General features: G+C 38.0%; 1 protein-coding gene across 3 annotated transcripts in view; it reads right to left on the bottom strand.

Moving 5' to 3' along the window:
* ADAMTSL1 (ADAMTS like 1) overlaps positions 1 to 22,977 on the bottom strand; it is a 194,545-nt gene that overhangs the window by 115,701 nt on the left and 55,867 nt on the right. For all 3 annotated transcript variants that reach the window (XM_032206478.1, XM_032206480.1, XM_032206481.1), the window contains 3 exons: positions 15,823 to 15,949; positions 9,680 to 9,754; positions 6,554 to 6,711 (listed from right to left, as the gene is read on the bottom strand). In XM_032206478.1, coding sequence (XP_032062369.1) covers positions 6,554 to 6,711; positions 9,680 to 9,754; positions 15,823 to 15,949 — 360 coding nt within the window. The remainder of the gene's footprint in view (positions 1 to 6,553; positions 6,712 to 9,679; positions 9,755 to 15,822; positions 15,950 to 22,977) is intronic.

Below are 22,977 nucleotides of genomic sequence, written 5' to 3'. Positions count from 1 at the left end.
CTTCACAAATGGTCCTTTCAGTCACAGGTGTGGACTTTTGGCTGGAGCCAAGAGCTTGCTCAAAAAATTGTCTCCCAAGTCTGCAAGTACTGGCAACTTCTAAACCATCTGAGCTTCTCAATGCCTACAGTACCTTGTGTACCAAATGGATTTCCTTTGTAAACCAGATTGGAGGTGCACAGAATAAAATAAGAAAAGATTTGTGTGTGCGAAAGCAGCTCCTCTTGTACTTTGACGCCAAAATCTCTCCAGTGCAGCCCTTGCTTCTACCTCTATGCTCTTGAACAGATGTATGGGAATGAACAGTAATGCTGCTAAAACCTCTCCCAGTTGATAATTTGTCCTAGGGTTTGATGTGTTGCTTGGACATCTCTTCATCACTGACATGATGAAAATGCAGGACTGAAAACTGACAAATCATTAGCAGAAAATATGGATCCTTCCCCAATTCAGCACTCCTGCTCTCAGCACTTCTCCCTGTTCTTTTTTTTTTTTTTTTTTTCAGACAACTTTTAATACCGCCTTTTTTCCTGGATTTTCAACCAGTTTCCCTGTTTTGGAAACACAGTTTTTCAGTCTGTCCATCATTTTCACTCTTTCCGAAAGCTGAGAGACATCATCAAAGACTACACTGTGAAACAGAAGCAAAAATATGACAAATTGAACTGTACAGTGTATCCTAGGTTGTTTGTTTTGTTTCCCTCTGCAGATGGACAGAAATATGATTACAAATCTAAGTACATCTTGAAGAGAAGGAAGAAGATGAAAATATTGCACGATATGTAAGGCTGAAAGAAATCTGGCCCACTGAGACTAAGGCTGACCTTTTCTAATTTGAGTAAACAGTGACATAAACTCCCCAAACTAAAAAAAATACAGCTGTAGCAATACAGTTTCTTCAGAAAATGGGAGGTCTTTTGTATGGATTAATATCGTTTTGAGTCTGTGTGTCAGAGACAGGATATCTAATTCCTTATGTGGGGATGGTGCATTAATCACACACTTCAGAAGGGCCTTTCTGGGCTTGTGAAAACCTTATGTACTCCTGGGGAAAATATTCTGTTGTGCTGGAAGGAGGTCTCTGATCTGAATGTGCAGAAAAAAAGTTCACTGGGGAGAATTTTGCTCTTACTCTTTGTTTTTTAGATCATCAGTGATTCTTATAACTCAGAAGATATACTCAGCAGTAGGGTCTTCAGTGAATCATGAAGAACCAACTAAAAGCTCACACAGAGCCTACTATAAAAGGATCGGGATGAAAAAGGGTTCACATAAAAAAATTAGGAAGACAGAAGAATTCCTCCCCCTGCAGTCTATTCCTGTGTGTCTGCAGAATTATCTGTCTGTTTTGACACAGAGAAAAGGCAGATATACATCTTTCCCAGCCCAAAGTGGAAGTCACTCATACAGCCATGATAACAACATACATGTACATGTAGGTGGGAAAGAATTATAACGAACCTAAGCCATTATCTAAAATGATACAAAACAAAAAAATGAAAGAAACAGGCACAGTATCGTATATTATTTTAAGGAGTACTGTAAGCAGCAGAAGAACAATATATGGTGATTCCATACAGCAAAAATATTTTTATTTTATTTTATTTTGTGTGACAATTTGCTAAAGCTAAGATCTTGACCCAGGACAAAACATCAGCCTGAGCTTTGCAAGACTCAAAGTAAGACTTGATAACTATATGCTTTAAGAAATTTTTGCTGCAGAGAGCCAACTTCTACACATTGAAATACTCAGATCTGTAGTATAGTGAAATTTTTGACCCTTGCAGTATTTGCAACACTATGCTAGCTATGAGAAAGGCCAGTGCTGAAGTCCTCCAGCTAACAGTGAATTTGTGAATTCAGAAACAGCATAATGTTTCTGAATCATTCTGACCTGTCCTGTGACCTTGAAACTTATTTCTTCATTATATTGTGCTAAGCGTTTTCTATAGCCCTTAAATTCAATTGGTTCAAAATAAAGATGCCAAAAAATAAATAAAAAAAAATCCACCCCACAAAAACAACCACCAAACCCAACTCTCCCATGTTTGATTTTGGCTACATGTGCCTGAAGCATTTGTTTATGTTTGCTGAAGAATACAACAGACTGGCCTACAAAACTGCACTAAGTCTGCTTTGGTGGTTGCGAAATTTAAGCAGCAGTTTATAACAAGGAGGGATAACCATGCAATTATCAATGTTAATTGTAGGGTTAAATCATGATAAGCATATTCAGTAGTACATTCACATCTAATGAAACTGTTGTGTTGAGGGAGATATGATATCATTTGATAGGTGATATGATAGATAGATGATTTGATAGATAGAAATGATATCATTTATTTCTTGTGTGTGTTTGAGTCACAAATTGAAAGACAGGGAAAGGGAATTATTATTGCATGCTATCTTTTGTCTTATGAAATTTGATTTAGTATATTATGATCAAACTCCAGACCAACTTGGTTATTAAGAAAGTTCTAATAGATTTTTCCACATTATTATTACAAATACTTTCTGCAAGTGCCAACTCACAAATCAGTAGGTTTAATTTATCAGTGCTAAGTTCACTGTTGAAGTCTTCTAAGTAACATACAAAGAAACTGGCAATGAGGATGTGGAGAACTATCCTTCTGTGGCATATGTAATTTTGTGCTTTCATGTCAGTAAAAGCAAAGTTTTTGTATACTGTTTTATGTACTTAAAGCACTTTAATATTCCAGTTGTTATGTAGCAACATCTTACATTGAAAAAGAATGAGGATGTGCAAGAGATTTGTTGCTGTTCATATTTTGTTTATGAAGCAGAAAAAGGAGCAAGGGAAAATAATTATATAAATTTGTTTCAAATAACATATAACACACAGAGATGCCGAAGGTTTTCAAGTTTACTGTGTAACACAGTAATGCAGTACTGTATCATGATTCTTTTGAGCTTGTCTTTTAATTCCCCTGGAGTGCTAAAGGGACCTTTGCCTTTGAAATCCAGGGAATGTGTACTGTCCATTTCTGGATTCATGTCCCTTGATCATGACAGTCCTGTGTTGAGTCAGATGCTTTTTGGGGGTATTTTTAAATGCAAGACAGCTCCCTCTGCTGCTTCTCAATCCAGCCTCTAAATCATCCAGAGAAATCACAGTGAAATTACATTATCACCAGTTTACTATAGACTATGGAAATCATCTCTGAAACAAACTTGCTCACGATGCTCCAACCTTAGATAAAGCTGTGTTCCTTTATGTGAGTAGGATGACTATTAAAAAGTCTTTAGACTAAATCTCTCATAAAACTGAAGCAGAAAGCTTTCAAGGTTTATGTCTTTTCTCAACCCCTTCCATAAGAAAGAAACAGGCAGAAAAACAGTGCAATTAATTGGCTAGGATGGCTGGCAGCAATGAAGTCTATTGTCTCATCTACTGCTGCTGTCAGATGCAATAATCCATACAGAATCCACTACTACATACAACAGAAGCAGAAGCTTCTTAAACAAGGAAGACCAAGTTATTCCACAGCACCAAGGGCAATTCTAAACATACTAGAACCAGCACTGCTGCATTTCTTCTGTGCATACTACTTATAACACCCCCCTCATCTATGGAAAGACCTCTGCAGCACCAAAGACATGCTCCAAGATTAAGATAATGCAACTTTGAGCATGCTATTTTAATCCATAGTGCATATATTATATTAATTTTTAATATGGCACTTACTATTCTTTGCACTCTTTCCATCAGTAGATGGAACCAGTCCTTCTCTGAAACAGAAACCTGAGTGAAGCAGACTTTTTGTTTGACCTAGTATTAAAGTTCCAATGTCTTTTATGTGGAATTTATATATTAGGTGCAATATGCAGTTTAGGAGAATAATCATGTTCTAAGAGCTATTCAAAGAAATCATTTTTATTGAACAGGAAACAAAGGTGAGTATGAAACAGAATCTATACATTATTTTCAGAAGATTACTATATGGCTTCCCATAAATTTTGCCACATTTCTCATACCTGGAGAAAAAACAGAAATAAAGATACTGCAATATGTCATTTTTATGGCTATTCCAAAACAAACAAACAAACAAAATAAAACACAGACTTCTGAATGAAAACTTAAGTTGATAAAAGCTAGTGAGGCGGAGTACATTATAGAATTGCTTCCTGTTAGGTCGAACCGTCACTCTACAGAAGTGACCTCAGGCAAGTCACATATCTCAAGAGGTAGTATAGCTTTATGATGAAAGGACCATATTCCAATAAGCTCTCCTAGATGCAGCGAAGTGCTTTGATCATTTGCCGCTGATGACACAAAACTTGATTCAGTTACAAATAAATTTTAACTCTTATTATTTCTGTGTGTAGAGTCTTAACTCGAGCTCATCTACTTACAAGAGCACCATCCTAACCACCACCACGGCTTGCAGGACTAGATCCTTTGTCACTTCCTGTGTCCCATGCAGCCTTCTTCTAGCTATGAGGCACAACCTTCTTTGGAAACCTTTGTCAGCATGTCAGAACTAAAGGACACAGATGAACCTCACTGTCTTCAACCTCAGTATCTCTAAAATTCAGCAATAAACCAACTACAAACAAAAAAGTAATTTCTTGTTGCTAGAGAAAATTTGCATTTTTCAGTGTTAGCCCCAAAGGCAACACTGAAGTAATTTCTTATTCCATTCCACAGGGTAAATCACTCCATGCTCTTGGTTCAAAAGAGATTATTTAATCCAGTCCTGGCCCTAGCCTGACAGGACCCATCAGCATCTGCCAGCTGGCTGCCTGCACACGCACAATTTTCTGCATGCCCCTGCAGATCCCAGGAAGTCTAGGCTGAGCCCCAGCCTTATTTTCTTTTACTAACCTGGATTATAATCAAACACATTTCTCTCACCAGCATTTTCTGCCAGTCCTAGATCACAACTGAGATTAGAGTTGTCTGGATACCACAAGTGTTCTATGTAACTCCACATTCAATTTTGACTTCTATCTTAGCTATCGCTTGTTGGACGAGTGGCCAAAATCCTAACCCCAGCAGTAACTCTACTTGAGAGAAGCCAGCCTACATTACCTCTGAGTTCTGATACATCTAAAAATTCATCTGGATCTGTTTGCATAAAAGTTGCTGTTTTCCAGGCAAGTAAATCTTGACACCAAAGACATACTGCTGTGTAAGGGAAGCTTGCTAGCACCACAATGAAGCCTTTCATCTGGCTTTTCAGTAATGTACTTTACCTTGTTTTGGTAGAGAAGGAAATGTATGTTCGAAGGGATAAAGCTATTTTCCCCCTTATCAAGAGAACAGTGTAAATACTAGGATCACAGTCCAACCCTTCTGTCCTTCCCATTATCATTTCAAGGACATTGGTGTACACGCCCATGTCCACAACAGGTATGTTATAACTAGACAGGCTGCCTTAAATCTGTAGCTGGTATATATAATGTAAAGTAAGCAGTACTGTTTACTTCATTCTAATTTTCATCATCTGGATATAATCTGTAATACAGTGTTTTAGACATTTTGAGTTGACCAGCATCTGTTTCAATGAAGCATATTGAATATGATCTGCAAACACAGAAGGGATGCGTTCTTCAGGTCAGGCTTCTCTCTGTAAACCAGTTTTGATAACTTCTGCTTGATTTTTGTGCTGCTGTCATACCAAGAGGGCTAGAGGGCAGTCCACAGGGCTCTGCTACCAAAGTTAACCCATTCCAGGCCTGTCCAGTTAAACCCAATCCCATTACCTACTTAATTTTCCAGTTTACTCTTCAAGCTTATAGTTTCCATCTTCTCTAGGTTAAGGCAAATGTCATCTGCCTCTGGGGCCCAAGGTGAAAAATTTATGTAGTCTGGACGTGATACAGGTTTTACAATTTTACAGCTGAAATCCTTCAGGTTCCTTGGACCTACTGGAAAAGGATTTATTTTATTGTAATTCCCAAAAGCTCATTTTTGTACGTGTGCTTTCCTACAGAATGTGTCCGTTGCTTCCAGCAATGTGTTTCATATTACCTGGAAGAATAGAAATGGTCTAATGGGAGGAAACAATCTAACTCTGATTGCCAGTGCAACACAAAGCAGATCTTCAGAATGACACCATGACTTCTCAACAAGAGTCATCCCTCTTATTTTGGAGCTTGGGGACTTCATTCTTCACTCCTACAGTCTTCTGTGTAATTACACTGTCATAAATTTCACAAATTATGGACCAAAGAGATTGACTTACTTTCTTTTCGTCACAAACTAAGCAAGCTGCAAAGAGTACATAAAGTAATCTCCATATTCTTGTAATGAGTTCAACTTTACTCTGTGCAGAATTCATTGCATATGCTTTTATCTTCATACACTGTCTCTTTTGAGGAGTATCCAGTGAAGCCTTCATCAGATATTTAACTATAAGGAATTTAATGTAAAGTTCAAGAACTAACCTGGACTAGACTTCGTGGTAAATGCATATTGGCAAATTAAGCTCTCAAAAATTGTTTCTCATCTTCCTACTCCATGTTGGTAGTGACCTTGTGTCATTTTATATTGCTGCTTTATGAAGTATATTTGGTTGATGAGCCTCACCTTAACAGTGAAGTCTGCAGTGAGTGGCCCAGATATCCTCAGTATCTCCTTGTCAGGAAACTTCTGGAAGTCGATGCTAGAATTGTCCACAATGAAGAAACCTGTGGAACTAAGGTTATTTTCACCCTTCACACCCTGGAGAGTCTTGGTTTCCAAATCTGGCAAATATAAACAAATTAATAAGAAAGTAGGGCATTATAATTTGAAATAACAGAAAGATAGACTAGGTAAAAAGAAGAAAATAAAATGGTGGTGATGCAGATTTCCCTCCTAAATTAGCTATAATGTAGCTTCTCGTTTCTTTTCCATGTTTTATTAATATTTCCATACATCCCATTGTATTTTTTTTTCTCCTCCTTCTGCTTTTTGGTGTTGCTCAGCCCCCAGATTTCTAGCTACATATCTATTTCCTTACCCATTGGACATTTTTCTACTCTCTTCCAGACATATTAATCTATTCCTAGTTAGGCATATTTGCTGCTGTTTAACTTACTCTCTCTAAGTGACACTCCTACATGGAGCATGGCTCAGATGTTCCTCCAAGAGTGCTGGAATAGTTAGTTGCTCTTCCCACTCTCTGCTCAGAGGTGGGTCACTGATCACATGTTGCATTGACTGACAATTAACTGAAAGCAGGATGGCCACGAATGAAAGATCAGAACAATCCTGCCTCTTTTCCAGAAGTAGTTTGAACCATCCAACAGAATAGGAAGGAACAGGGAGTGTTAACCTCTCCCTCTGGCTCTCTGTGTGTTTACAGCTCCCCCATCCACATACCCAGAGGACTTTAATTCAGATACTGTTTGGTACTGAATCATATTAAGCACATCAAATCATTTATTAAATGGAAACCAACAATTAAGACAGTGGACCTATTTCATCATCTAGTTAGCCTCCCCACCAGCTCCAGATTATGCCTTAAAACAAGTTTACCAGTAAACTGTTTCATTATTAGCTATTCAAAATGCATGTCATCATGAAGGATTGCAAAACTGTAATCCTTCCGCATGTATTTGTGAAGTTATATACAAAATCTCCTACACAGAGAGGCAACTAAGTGAAAATCTGAATTAGATGGGGGAAAAGTATTAATCTGTGATGGAACCATGTTTTGAGAGAGAGTAAAAAGGAGAAATAGTTTTATTAGAATGTATTAAATCATTAATTAGAGGAAAGATAATAGCAGTAATTAGGCTGCTTTTCAGGGTGGGTCATGGGAATTAATTCAAGAAGGATGTTGCTGAGGCAGTACACTAAGAATTCGCTCTGTATTAATGAATTCCTTGGTTTTCAGTTAGACTAGTCTCTTCTTTTGTGATACACTTGGCCTTATATTTATTTCTGGACAGGGCGGCATGCATCAGGGATAAAGATGGTTTTAAGACTTGTGTATATATAATCGGCCTCCTGTTGACTTCTCCCACAACCAAAGTTCACAGGGCAAAATCCTCCCATCCCCAAACTGACTGTAGCTCATACATATATAAAATCCTTTGATGGGTGAACACAAAGATTCATGTAGACATGTGAAACAAGAAAGAGATGTATCTGGACTTATTCATGTTTACACAGAGCAGTTCATCTAAATTTCAAGCAATGACTCAGGCAGACCTCACTGATTCAAATCTTTTGTGTCCTGAAATGTGAAAATGTGATACGGCATGAGTGAAGACAGCTTTAGATTAGTCTCTCCTGCTGAAATCTCATTTCTCTCTAAGCTGTTTTACAGATCAATTTAATTGAAAAAAATAACAAATAATAAAAGTAAGAATTTTTTTCTGCCTTGGTAGAGAATATCTATCTAGAAAATAAGAATGCAAAAATTTACTGGGAAAGTAATAACAACTATACTAGATATAGTTGTTATACTGGTATACTATAACTTCTTCTATAATTTCTTATTAGTTTATAACCTGTAATTTGTTGGTCTTTATTCACAGCTCTAAATCCAAGCAATTATAAAAGGGTTATGGCATACCAATTGCTTTCTCAACACAAGCAGTGTACACTGAACAGAACAGTGTACCACCTCATCTTTCTACTCAATATAAGCACTTTAGGCAAAAGAAGTCTGGGGAGAGTGGGAATGATTTTGTGTTTCATGTCTTTGCTTACACTAATGACTATATTTACACCGAAAAGCACAGAGGACTCTAACTGGTCTATGCTGCAGGAAAGCCATTATTGCCTTTTAGAGAAGGAAAAGGGCAGCCCCACTTATCTGACAATAATTGGTGCTTCTGAAATACTATACAGTACTGCCTGGATATTTTATTTTATTTTATTTTATTTTATTTTATTTTATTTTATTTTATTTTATTTTATTTTATGACAGCAAATCCCTTTTACCAACATTATTGTGTTTGTTGCCAATGAAAAATGAAGCAGCCTTTGAGTAGCTACTGCATTGGAAGGTAAGAGTTTCTATTGCAGAGAGTCTCTGTTCAGAAACAAATGGATTTGCCTACAGCTCTTCCAGCATATTCTCAAATACTGAGACTCTTCTCCTAGAGGGGCTGCTGTGATGCATGTCTCCCTGTCAGGAGAAGCAGGGAAAAATTGTTAAAGCTACCAAGTGACTGGCTAGCAGCAGTCAATGGGTTTAATTCCCTGGAGCAATCTCTCTCTTAAAGAGCATGGTTTGATGTGTGCATGCTGTTTCTGATCTTCTCACTGTGGTTTTCTCTGTTTGTGTGTATCTACAGGAGTGAGTGAGACTATCATAACAGAAACATGTGTTAAAGTCATGAGCAGCTTGATGGCTAAGCTCAGTTGTAGGAAAGCTTATATTTTACTATCCTCAATATTTCTTCACTCAGTGGGATATATTTTATTAATTTTAAACAAAAGCACTAGGCACCAAGAGAGCCAGCCAAAGGATAAGCAAACAAAAATGATGGAAAAATTATGGAAGGGAGAGGGATTCTGCAATGCTGGCCAAGCTCTGCTCTGAAATAAGCATGTACCACTGATGCAGCTGGGTCTGGGGAGAGTTTCTGAGGGCAGGACTCATCCCTGTGTTGAAATCAGTGATCTGAGAGAGGGAAACCAGACACCACATTGTAAACAGAGCACTGTTTTAGCAAGGCTTTCTTAAACAAATCTGTACTAACTTTTTCTACTTACATAAATGATCAGGTCCTTTCAGCACGAGGCGAACATGCCTGCTTCCATAGGGAATAGCAACCACCGTATCATCCACTGTGGAGAATACAAAAATGTATGGAGTAAACAAACAGAAATTCTCATCAATTGCTAAATAACCAATAAAATAAGTGCTTAAAAGAAAGTCAGAAAAGCAGCTTCAAAAAGAACACTGAAAAATAACACCTATAAATTGTGAGAGAACATTAAAAATCTTCTGAAAAAGAACCCTGCTGTTAAACACAGTTTAAAACTTTCTACTTAGAAGAACACAAACATGCTGATTTGCTTTATTCTCATCTCCTTCACAACCATTTCTGGATTTCAAAAGTAACCAATAGCTGTCTGTTTTGCAATGGTTCCATTCAAACACCCAAGGCTTTTGAATTGGTGTTTATGTTGAAGCAGAGAAGCCTAGGTTTATTTTTATGTTTAACCAAACTACTTGCTTCAGCTGACTCTTTCTCAGTTGAACTCCACAACTTCTCTGTAACTCTTCCCGTTTGATATGGTGATCTCCAACTGCCCTTAGGCACACCATCCCATTGACACCTTTTATTATAATGACTAGAATTCCTATAATTCTGCTTCCCTTTCCATTCAACCATCATACAGTCCCTGGAAAAACAGAGGCCCATTAGACTGTCATGTAAATATGTCTTAGAGCAAGATCTAAGGGTTCATCTATGAAACCCTTGGGAACTTTGCAACTGGAGCTAAACTGACAAGTGAACTTGTTGCCCATTGCACACTGCTGTGAAAGTCAGTTAAGTCAGCATTTCTGAAGAGGCAGCAACCTTAGTAATGTCCTGAAGGGAGACAGAAATGGAAGGAGTGACATGACACTACAGACCTATGTTCAAATTCTGTGCTTGGTTAGTGCATTGGATGCCCAGAGTGAACAGACGTGGACTAACTTGCTGGCTTAAACTGTTCATTCACCTTTTCCCTCTCTGCCTTCTTCTCCTAATTCTACTACCTGTGAGAGAAAAAGCATGCATTTCTAATATCTCTGGGGGAGGTGGTATATGTGAGAGGAACAAAGCCACTTTCACTATCTGTTCATTAGAACTGTGCTCACATCTGCCATGTAATCCCCACTAACAAGAACTGTAGCTCCACATTCAAAGCAGTGTGTTACTTTGTCATGTAAGGCTAATTCAACCAATGCAAGTGCAGTATCTTTCATCCAGTATGGACTGGGACAATAACTTTCTGAAAATAAACCAGACCAAAGTAGGAAAACTACTCCAACCTAGACAAATCAGAATTCTCATTTATCAGCAAAGTAGTTACTAATTTTGTCATTTTAAGTTGAAGAGTAAAGAGAATCAACAGGAAAAGGGAAAACCACAGGAAACAGGGATTTTGAAATAAAATGTTTATTCATCCAAGTTTACAATATTTCAAATACATGAAGTAGAACCCTCTTAAATTTTAAACGCAGTCATGTGCCATAGGCACTTCTGAGACTCTTATACTGGAGAGCTCTATGGGGTGAAATACCCATGTACTTCTGTGGCCTCTTAAAATCCCAAAAGTGAAGAGATGCAGACAGTCTGATAAACTACTCAGTGTCACATGAGTTGGATAGAGGTAATCCCTGTGTTCGTGTCCCTACACCTTCTGAACCTTGTCTTCATTTTCAAAATCTGATTTACATTTATTCAAGCTATCCAGAAGTGTCATTGTCACCCAAGACTTCTGAAACACTGGAGTTAAACTTTGTTCAATACACATTATGCTCATATACATCTCTGAGAACACATTCATTAACAAAGATAGATATCTTTCATTTCTACACAGATTTCAAATTTTCTGTTTGAGAAGAGAAATACTCAGGTCTTACAAAATGTATACAACAGTTCTATTCTAATGTTGATTTTATTGTTACCACCCTGGTACTAATATTCAAGATGACAACAAATAGGACAAGTAATTGGGGGACAATCCATGAATATGACATCATCTTGTTGTATGTATCACATTTATTGGAATGAGTCTGGGAAAACAATGACTCTATTTTTTCAAAAAATGTGTTAATGGTCTTTTTACATGTCTTAGTTAAAAACAGCATCATATCTTTATTATATTTGACTGCTTCTCAGTTATAAGCCCTGTGCTTAACAACTCACTGAACTATCACACTACAATCAAACACTTTAAAAGATTATGTAGGCTTATATATCTTTACACGTCTCTTCTGCCCCATCATGTTGCAAGAGCCATATTTTATCTGATCTTGTTGTTGCTCTCATTTTAAAATCTTATCACACTTTATGTGAATAACAACACTCAATGGGATTTCTGTTTATTTCTTGTTTATTTCTATTGAGCTTCATGTTTTCACGGTGTCTGCCAGTGAGGGATAATTTCCTGAGGTTAACAGCGATAAGAAGGAGACATTTCTGGTGAAGATACATATGAAACTAAGCATGGGAATATTTAATCACAGCTCCATCAAACAATAAGTAGAGAGGCAAATCATGGAGCAGCCATGCAGAACACTCTGAAGAAGACTTACAAAGTAGGTTAACAAACAGTTGGTTTCATCCAGAGAAGATCCATAGGAAGGCAAAGGAAAGTCCCAGATAACTGAGAAAAGACAGTGTCTTTGAGCTGTGAAAGAGATGCAAGGATCTAAACAAAGTTTGTATGTCAGGTACAAGCATCAGGTTCCTTTGAGAGAACACTCTCTTCTGGTTTTGGATCTTGAATTCGGATTTTGTCCAAATAGTCTAGCTATCAGTTCCCATGGTGAAAAATATATTTATTTTTATTCTCTTGTGACTACTGATATTTAGCTGAAAGCCAGAACTGCATCTATTTTTGACAACCATGGCTACAGCAATCTGATAAATATCTATTCTGCCTCAATATAGCAACTTTTATAATTCACTTTTAAAGTAATCTACTTCACTTTTAGATGTCAATTCCTGTTTTAGAGAAATACTAACTCTGTACAAAGTGATCAGCAGAATTCATCCCCCACTTAAAGGAAGCAACTTTCTAACTACTTGGTAAATACAAAGATGTCTGCTTACAGCTCTGTAATTCATCTCCATAGGAAGACACATAAACTCTTTCCAAAAGGAGATATAAAAAAGAGTTTCACTTTATACAAACTTAGAACGAATGAACCACTCAGGCTTAGGACTACAAACAAAGGATATTGCTAGGATGATCTGTCTTTTGTAACATTTGAAAAAAAAAAAAAAAAAAGAACAGAAATAAGAACACTGACACAGGTGCTTCTCATTTCACATAAACATAGGTGAGAATTCAAGGTCCTATTGCCTCTTACCCTCCTATGCTTCTGTTTCTGAGACCACTGGGAGACATATACTATCTCTATAAATACCGAGGAAGCTGTTCCCATAACAAATGCTAAGTGTTTAAAAGCTCTATGAACTTCTTGTACTATCCTTTTCCTATGCCTTTGCATGATATAAACAACATGGAAAATGGAACTGGATATGAAAACCAAGAGAAAATTAATTCAGGATGATGAGCTCAAGACAGTGTCTGGGGTGGTTTTGAGATATAAACAACTTCAGAGACTATTGGGACGGAGCTGCTATAAAGATCACTGTTCAATTTCCCTAATACAGTCCTTGAAAATGAATGCCATACTCTGTTAGACAAATAAAAATCTAAGGTGATCCCACAGAATACCTTGGCTGATGTCTGGTCATGGCTGCATGTTTTCCTTCTGATTTTTCTTTTGTTACAAAGCAGTCTGCTTTCATAGCATTTTAGTGACTTGTTCGTACGAAGAAAAAAATTGGTATCATTCTTAAGAAACAAGCATCATTTCATAGAAATGACTTGTAACTAAGCTACTGGCAAGCCAAATGTAATTTGGTTATTTCAGGAAATAGATCAGGTCCTGATCCCAGAAAAGTTTATGTGGATGCACTCTCAGTGACAAATAAGCAAGATGCTAGAACACAGACAAAATGCCAAAGTGACAGATATTTAAATAGTCTTGAGTAGAACAAACACAGAAAATAAACACAGATTAGATTTTAAATAGCTCACAGAACTTAAATGCCCCAAATTTTCATAGAATGAACAAAACATTTTTTGAGGACTATCGCACAAAGAATTCATACTAACTCACATGTGATGTGGATCTGAAGCAAGTGTGCCCTTAAATCTGTGAAAAGCCAACTTAAATTAATATTTGTTTTTGCTATTTATTTATTTTTTATTGTATTCAAAATTCATACTGCATTGCATAATATCATATATCTTTACAAAACGGGGAAGAATAATGTCAAATGGCTAACGTGGACTGCGTACATAGTCTGATTATCTACTTCAGTTCTGTACAGTGATTTTTGCAAGTCAATGTGTCTGAGAAATCTATTTCTAACATGTTTTTTTCACATTTGTCTCCCTCTATGACAACGCTCTCTGCCATCTACTCTTCTATGTATATAACAATTTTTAACAGCAAACCACTGGGACTGGGACTAGGGACTGTATTTCACTAGCATCTTAGTATTGCGCATAGCATATTGGTGCCTTTATTCTCAGTAGAAAAGAGAGGAACACCATTTTACCACAAAGCAACTGAAAAATAATGAATTATTGCATAAAAAAGGCGTTTGCCAAAAAAATTTGCAGATACTATCAAGTCTCAAGCAGCCTGGAGCTTTCTAAATTTGTTCATGCACATTGGAGAAACAGCTACAGAGAGGTGAAATTCCATTCCTATATCTATGTGAAATATTTCCTTTGCTCACCAAATTCATTTCTGCCTCAGAAAAGAAACTCTTATGAGGATTATTTATATTCAAGAAAGAATACTTTTTCTTTCTCTTCCTTCCTTCCTTCCTTCCTTCCTTCCTTCCTTCCTTCCTTCCTTCCTTCCTTCCCTCCTTCCTTCTCCCTTTCTCTTTCTCTTTCTCTTTCTCTTTCTCTTTCTCTTTCTCTTTCTCTTTCTCTTTCTCTTTCTCTTTCTCTTTCTCTTTCTCTTTCTCTTTCTCTTTCTCTTTCTCTCTCTCTCTCTCTCTCTCTTTCTCTTCTATCTGCCTTCCCGCCTTCCTGCTTTCCCTCCTTCTTATCTCCCTCTCTCCTTCTCTCCCTTTTATCCATCTGTCATTTCTTGTACTAATTACTCTTCTATGTCCTGTCCTCTGTAGCTCAGCACAACAATTTGTAAAAAGCTCCTCTCACCACCCTTTACACAAGCTGAATGCTGTCTGTATAGGAACCCACAACTGTACATGCACTCTTCAGTAGATACTATGCTGTTACTTTAAGCTTTCAGGTCATGTACATTTTCATGGTAATGAAAGAAATACGCAAAAATAGTAAGAGCAGGTCTGAGTAAACTCTAATGCCACTGATTACAGATGGGGGCAGACTTACAGGCTAACGTTTTTTTTAGGTGTATCTACCTAGGTATAAGGGCATGCCAACCTTTCTACCCTTCCTTCAAAGTGACCAGACATGCTTCATCTCTCATACCAAAGCAGTTATAGTTCCCTCTGTGGTAGTGTAACCAGGCTGATAAGCCTACCTGGGGGTCCAGATAAATTAACCCCATCAATGGAACACACTCATGATACTTCATCACTTCCAGTCAAAGCTGGCTCAGACAGTTTGGGAAGGTCCATGAGTGTTTGTACCCTTTCAAGCAGGCACAATTTGACTGCTAGCATGCAGAAGAAGCTGTGCTTCTGGTATAGATTTTGGTATGGAGCATTGTGTCAGGTTGGCACCACCATCCCCACTCAGGATTCCTTTCTGCTTGGGGGCAGGATAAGACAATGCTTTCACTACAGCATGGACTGGGTCCTATGCAGTCAGCTAATACTACCAGAACAACGTGGGTGAAGCCAGCTCTTCTCTTTCCCTGGCTTTTCCCAAACAGCTAGTGAGGTAAGATAGGGAATACACTAGTGACACTTCTCCACAATCCTTTTTGCTTTAACAAAGCCAGAGCTATAGTCTGAACAAGTGTCACTTAACCCAAGAGGGAAGAAATAATGGGGACATCTAGTATGATGATGATCACTCAACTGCCTGAGAAAGAGTGGAGTGAAATATACCTGGCAAGAAATATACATTTCACTAAGGGGAGAGATGGCACTTTACTAGAAGGGACAGCTTACGTTTATTTGCTGAGAGCTGGGACTTATACTGGCCTCGAACCAGACGGCAGGTGGACCCATCGCCATTGCAGACCCCACAGTTATCTTCCTTGACAGCGCTTCCCAGCTGGCGGTCACAGCCAACAATCTGGCAAGAGAGAAAGATGTGCAGTTCAATGTGAACACCTACTGACTGACTGCTCGATCCATCTCTGCAACTAATTACTGCCAATTTCTCTCTCAGCATCTCTAGAGGGCCATAAAGTACATTAGCAATGAAAGAGGTTGAGCAAATCTGGATGGGAGTTTCAGACATGAGATAGTGAGCAGTTTAGTATTCAATAGCTTTTGCAGTCCACAGAAAGAAAAGAGTATTGTTGGAGATTGTTCTTTTTAGGGCACAGTCAACATGTCGTGGTCAGGATCCTATCAGAAGTTGTACTTCTTAAGAATTTCAAAATGAAAAATACCTGAAGTAGGTAGGGAGACAGATACTCAGAAAACAGACATAGATAAGAGAAAAGAGTAGCACAGAGCAGCACAGATAAATAATAGTAAAATGGCTGAGATCGCAGGGAAATTTTACCTGCTATACATTTGGAAAAAACATGTGGTTTTAATTATGTTTGACAATAACCCTACTCCACACAGTCAAAGCCTGTGTTCAGACTTAAAAATCTGATAAAGGCAGAAGGAACGGTTAAACAAAAGAACTTAGAGTCAGAAGTCTAATTACCTGCTTAGAAACTGGTTTTACACTTATGTGTAAATTGTTTTGTTCAAAATTTTAAAACTTAAATAAGTAAGCTAGGCATCTCAATTCATAAACATAGTTCCCAGGATAATCAAATACAAATTTATAATTTAATAGGTTTAAAATTAAATAAATGGAATATAAATTTATTTAGCACAGTGCTAATATAGGCCTTTTCTTTGAACTTTGAATTCTGGATCCATGTTATGAATTTTATACACAAATACTTGAAATTCAATAAATTAAGCAAGTCCATACAGCATTATAATTATCTTTAAATATATTAGAAAATGAAAGGCCACCTAGCATTCTGGCATGTAAAGTAAGCAATGAAAAAATAAATGTGTATAAGTTCTGCTTCTAAGGAGTTTGTGCTAACACTAAGCCAGAGAGTATCTATAAATGGGGAGAATTTTAAGTAAAGTGCTAAGTTCAGCTTTAAAATTTCCTCCATCAGTGAGCTTCAGTTAAAATCAGAAAGTTGACTCTTAGAAACTGTTAAGAGCAAGTAGGACACTTTTCCTCCAGGCTCATAAAAGCTGCATATGTAACTTGCCCACTTAAACAATCAGACTACCATGTCTTATTTGTGTGTGCCCAATTGCAGAACCCTGCTAGTGCTAGCTGTACTTGTCATGTTGACACTTCCTCTGTTTTCTGCTGTGAAAATGTAGGCCTTGATTAAGGCTTGGTATTTGCTTTCAGCAATTCAGTTCCCATTTCTAACATCATTATTTTACTAGTGAAAGAAAAACATTTTCCTTGGTTATCTGTCATACTGATATAATTAATTTAATTTCAAACATTAGAGGTTTAGATTAAGGGTTGATGAAAACAACTGCTAAATTTCTTTGATTTTACCCACTTCTACTGGGTTAGAACTGGGTCAGTCTACCACGCTTCTGCACTACATTATAATGTCTCCATGGGAACTAACATAGGCTAATGGAGTAATAGTCAAGCAATAATGATACATTTCTTTAAGAAACTGGTCACACCCAGACTGCAAGAGATATTTTATCACATTAAAACCACCATGGCAAATAATGCTTAGACAGCTGCAACAAAATTAAGATTATCTTGACAATGACTACTATACAAAGCTTCCAATTACAGATATACTCTATCAGTCATACCATGTAAGATTTAAACTGTCTGACACAATGCCTACAACTCAGATGACTTTCATTCAAGTGCACCACTACAGATCACTAACCTCCAGGGTGAGAAGTGTCCTGCTGAAGAATGCATACATAATTGGAAAGGCCAGAATTCCCTTCCATACCTGTCCATAACATATTTTATATTAATTCAATGATTCAGTCTAGAATGGTATCCATATCTATACGTTTCCACCTATTTTGAAAAGAACACACAAACTGCATGAATGTGAAAAGGGCTGAACTTGAAACTCAGAGATGAGGAAAACAATTTCAAAAACAGCCTTTACTACTTTAAAGCCTTTTTTAACTTTGTGAATCATCAACTTGCATGTTGCCATGGGCTGCATTCTGATTAAAGTAAATTTATAAATTGAGCAATCTGGGGCTAGGTCACAACTTGTAGAGGAAACCACCAGGAAAATCTCAGGTGTAAAAGGAAGACATACTGAAGTTCATTGTTCTTTTTGAGACAGACATTCATTGCCATTGTATGGCACAAAAATAATTATTTTATTGAAAATGCTGTATTTCAAATGGAAACATTAAATACAATGGAGGCCTCAGGTGAACACCAAAATTTAAATAGCATGCACAGAACATGTACATCTTCCTGTACTTGGTAACGTCTCTCAGATAACCGTATACTTTCAGAATCTTTGACAAAATTAAATAAATTTACTATTTCTCCGCAAATTTCCCAGGTGGCTTTTTGGTTAGCTATACTAGCTATCTGTCCTAATAGATATTCAGAGCTGTTAGAACATGTATTAAATTTTCATTTAAAATCCTTATGAGTGATTACGGAAGATTCCAAGCAACAATATATATAAATATATATATTTAAAAAAAAAAACCAAAAAAAAAAAAAAAAAAAAACAAAAAAAAAAAAAAAAAAAAAAAAAAAAAAAAAAAAAAAAGGAAAACTGTGGAAATGGTCAAAATGGTCAAATATCACCCTGCAGTGAGATGTTGACAAATTAGAGGGCTGAGCAACCACCAACCACATGAAGTTTAACAAGTGCAAGTGCTCAATTCTGCAGCCAGGACAGGGCAAACCTGTTCGTACATACAGACTGGGGGATGAGAAGATGGAGAAACACCCTGCAGATAAGGACCTGGGGGTTTTGGTTGATGGCAAGTTGAATGTGAGCCAGAAGCATACTCTGGCAGTCAAAATTGCCAGCTGTACCCTGGGGTGCATCAGGCGTGGCATTGCTAGCCGGTGGGGGGAAGTGATTGTCCTGCTCTACTCTGCGCTGGTGCTGCCTCACCTTGAGTACTGTGTGCAGTTCTGGGCACCACAAGACAAGAAGGACATAAAACTATTAGAGAGTGTCCAAAGAAGGGCTACAAAGATGGTGAAGGATCCAGAGAGGAAGACATATGAGGAGCAGCTGAGGTCCCTTGGTTTGTTCAGCCCAGAGCAGAGCAGGCTGAGGGGAGGTCTCATTGTGGCCTGCAGCTCCCTCACGAGGGGAGTGGAGGGGCAGGCGTTGAGCTCTGCTCTCTGGGGACAGTGACAGGACCCAAGGGAACGGCATGGAGCTGGGACAGAGGAGGGTCAGGCTGGGGCTTAGGGAAAGGTTCTTCTGTGATTAATTTAACTGATGCCTGAATGAAAAAATATTTACAAGTTCACTTCACTGTTCACTTTGTTTGTTTGTTTGTTTGTTTGTTTTGGTTGGTTGTTTTTCCCCTTTCTTACTGAGGGAAGTCCTTCTTCAGAGAAATCCTTCTTCAGTCTTTTGCAGATGATTACACTCAGTAAAAAGCCAGATAGGCTTTGCAATGGAGTCCTCAAAGCTTTAGAACCAAAAAGCATTACTCCTAATCTCTTGTGTTACTTTTTATTATCTCTTACATGAAAATAGTCTATAGGTTGGACACTTATAAAAATAAAAGATCAGACAAGTAAATATTAAAGTGCTCCTAAAAAAATACAGAGTTACTGAGAGGAATAATAACTTTTGCCTCAACAAGCAGGAGAAACTTAAGTTTGGCTGTGTTGGAATGAGAATATGTAACGTCCTTAACATTTCTGTCCAAATCTCTGCTCCAACAAGGCAGCAGAGAACTAACTCACAATGAAGGATGAAGGTCCAGGTAAAAATATATCACCACCACTCCCAAGGTCTGCAGAGAGTTAGCAAGGAAGGCAGAGGTGTTTCTTGAACAAAATGAACAACATGAACAAAATGAAGAACTAAAGGTTTTGGAATAGTCATTGCAATGGATTATGCTGAAGATACAACACACTAGCAGAGACCCAGCTTTCAGGAAAAGTAGGTTAACTTAGACTGCAGAGCTAGAAAACCTGTTTTTCTAGATGACCACTGACATACGGACATACTGACCTGACCAGAGTTGGTTAAAGATTCACCATGAAAATAAGCACCATGGAAGATACTGCTTGCCTGGGTCAGTAGGCAAGGAGTGAATAGGGATATTGTGCCTCTGACCCACAGCTCAGAGCAAAGGTTTGGTGGACACAGTTTGAAACAAAACACTGACATTTGTGAATCAAAGGTCTGGGGAATATTTCACTTTGAAAAGCTTTGAAATATCAACTCCTCATCTTAGTTTGTAACTGGAACCAATGTTGAAATTCTGAAGTTTCTGTGGGATGGAAACTTCCTTTTCCAATGCATTCTAGTGTTAATCTTAATATATCCTGGGGGGGTTAGGGAGATGAAGTCTGTTTCAATCCATAAAGTGTTGGGAAGGAAGCCCCTACCAGGAATGAAAATGGATTACTGCAACACATTGTGCCTAGAAATGTTCTGAAGTAAGCAGTTTTCATATTCATTTCTATTACACATTAAGTTTCCTCCACTTAAAGAAGGGTAATGAAGCACAGACTTTCCACACTGAAATCTTCAGAGTTTCAAATTGCTGAAGTGTGGTACGAGGCTTGAACAGCAGATTGGTACCACACAAAATGTCAGAGGCAGCTCCATTCAGTTCCCTGGCAGACTAATCCAAACCCCATTAAAATAAAGAAAACTCACCTGTAAGTTCAGTACACTTAGGATGAAGTTTTTACATATTCCTAAAGGACTTCCTATGAAGCATATTGCTGTTGTGGTTAAATGCTCATAAAGCAGCAGAGGCAGAACATGCAGAGCTCTGGAAGTCACTGGCTTTTCACAGTATATGGAAGATATCAGCTATGCAATACTAGAGTGAGGAAGGCACAGGTGAGTATCACCTCCCTGCCCAGTTTAGCATCTCATCCTATGACAATATATACTCTAAAGTGGGAAGACTTTTTATTATCTTTATGGGTTTAGCATAAAAAGCTAGCAACAAAAAGCCAGAATAATAACAGCTAATCCCTAGCTGGCAGAGCTTGTATTGTTTTCTGGCTTAAGATATCACAGTTCTGCTTAGAGGTAAAGATTCCATATTACATTTTAGGCTGAAGTCCCACACTTCATGCTGAGTTTGATTCTTCCCCACTCCCAGTTTTACTCCACTGACAGCCAGTGAGTTGGCAAAACAGAATAATAGGGATATTCCTGACTCTGAGATATATAAATAAAGAAATTTTTACAAGACCTTGCAAGAAAAAAAAAAAAATAAAAAAGGTTATCAAGTTAACAGAACAACTGCTTATGCATAATTTAAAGGCATTAGGTTTCAAGTCCAATGACGGGGGTTGGAACAAATTCACTGAGTGCGTGCATGAATGTTATGCGTGTATATGTTCCCTTTCTGGACTTGAACTCTGGCTCAGTTTAGCAGATTTTTCCAGAAATAAAACTGGACCAGCAATGACAGGTTCTGCTTCAGCCCTGCTAGCCTGGAAATGCCCTGAAGTAAGAAGTTTTCATAATCATTTCTATTCAGTATTAAGAAACCCTGGGCAGGAAATAATGTAATAAAGCGAGCTTGCAAATCTAGCCAATTATAAATAAATCTCCCTGTTTTTCAAAGGGCATGTCTGCAGTTCAAACACAAGGAGTTCTGAGATTCTGAGAAAAACAAAGTTGCCCTTCACTTGGAAACTAATGTGGGGCTCAAACTGGGACTTGTGTAGATTGTCACTGCTCAGCTGAAGAAAGTTTTGGATCCAAGCCACTCTTTCAGCTGAGTTCAAAACACTATTTTACAATCAGGGCGAAGAGCTGTTGTACTCTTTAAATTATTGTGGAGAGAACAAGCTTCAGGCTGTATTGCAAGCTGGAACCAGACTGGTGTCTGTGATATAGGGACGTACAGCCCCTGTTGCAGTGGTGTCTGCCTTCCAGTTCACTTTATGTTTCGTGCTGACACTTCCCAGCCTCAGCATTTACCTAGCACAGGCTGCCTCCAGACACGACACCATCCTGTGACAGGCATGCTCTTGTGCAGCACCAAGCACCAGGCTGGATCCTCTTACCCCACAGAATTTAGGTGGAGCCACACCACAAACAGCAACTGTAAGATGATTTTCACAATGGCAAGGCAATTTGTAATTGTGCTGGTAGAAGTGGCATGTGCTAGCTAGGCCTAGTGACATGTGCAGCCAATGGGCCTGTTTGACACTTGAGCCAAGAGCAACTTACAGCTGTTCAGGCAGCATAAACAAGCTTTTGTCACTGATCAGTAGCCAAATTGTTAAAAATAACCACTTTAGTGACTGAGATCCACCATCTAGCACAATAAGGATGTGGCTGGCCAGCTCAGTAATTCAGTGTAACTGATTTGCAGATCCTGTCTGGTATCTGCCCCATCAGCCTAGCATTTCAAGGCAGTCACAATTCTCAGCTATTACTATGTTTAAACCGAGACAATGACCCTCATGGAGCCTTGCCAGCATGTTGGACACAGTACTTAGGGAGTCAATGGTTCAGCCATAGCTCTAGAAGCAAACAGCAAACATCTATTAGCAGAAGAAACTCAAGATAAGTGCCTATTACTCAGGTTTCCCTCAGGGAAAAGAATAAATGTGACCTCATTCTGAAACCGCCCTTGATTTAAAAAGAAGTAATTAAATTCATTTAAAAGCTGCAACTTTTAAATGAGGATTTATAGATACATTAAAGTCTTGGATGTGGGAAAAAGGCAACTCCTATCCTTATAGGCAAATTTCATTAGAACTAATCTTCCTGCATTAAAAGGTTGAATTTTGCAGGTTCAGTCATACATACAACAAATTTACTGTTTGCGCCAACATAAGAAAGACCAGATATATGGAAACTAAGCCACATCTAGTTCATTCTCTGACGATACACAAATCCAGACTCTATCATTCTGTAAAGAGCAATATTTAAACAG

The sequence above is a fragment of the Aythya fuligula genome, chromosome Z (genome assembly GCF_009819795.1).
Source record: "Aythya fuligula isolate bAytFul2 chromosome Z, bAytFul2.pri, whole genome shotgun sequence".
Classification (NCBI taxonomy): domain Eukaryota; kingdom Metazoa; phylum Chordata; class Aves; order Anseriformes; family Anatidae; genus Aythya; species Aythya fuligula.
The sequence above is the reverse complement of the archived record's forward strand: the minus strand, read 5'-3'. Positions and strand labels throughout refer to the sequence as shown.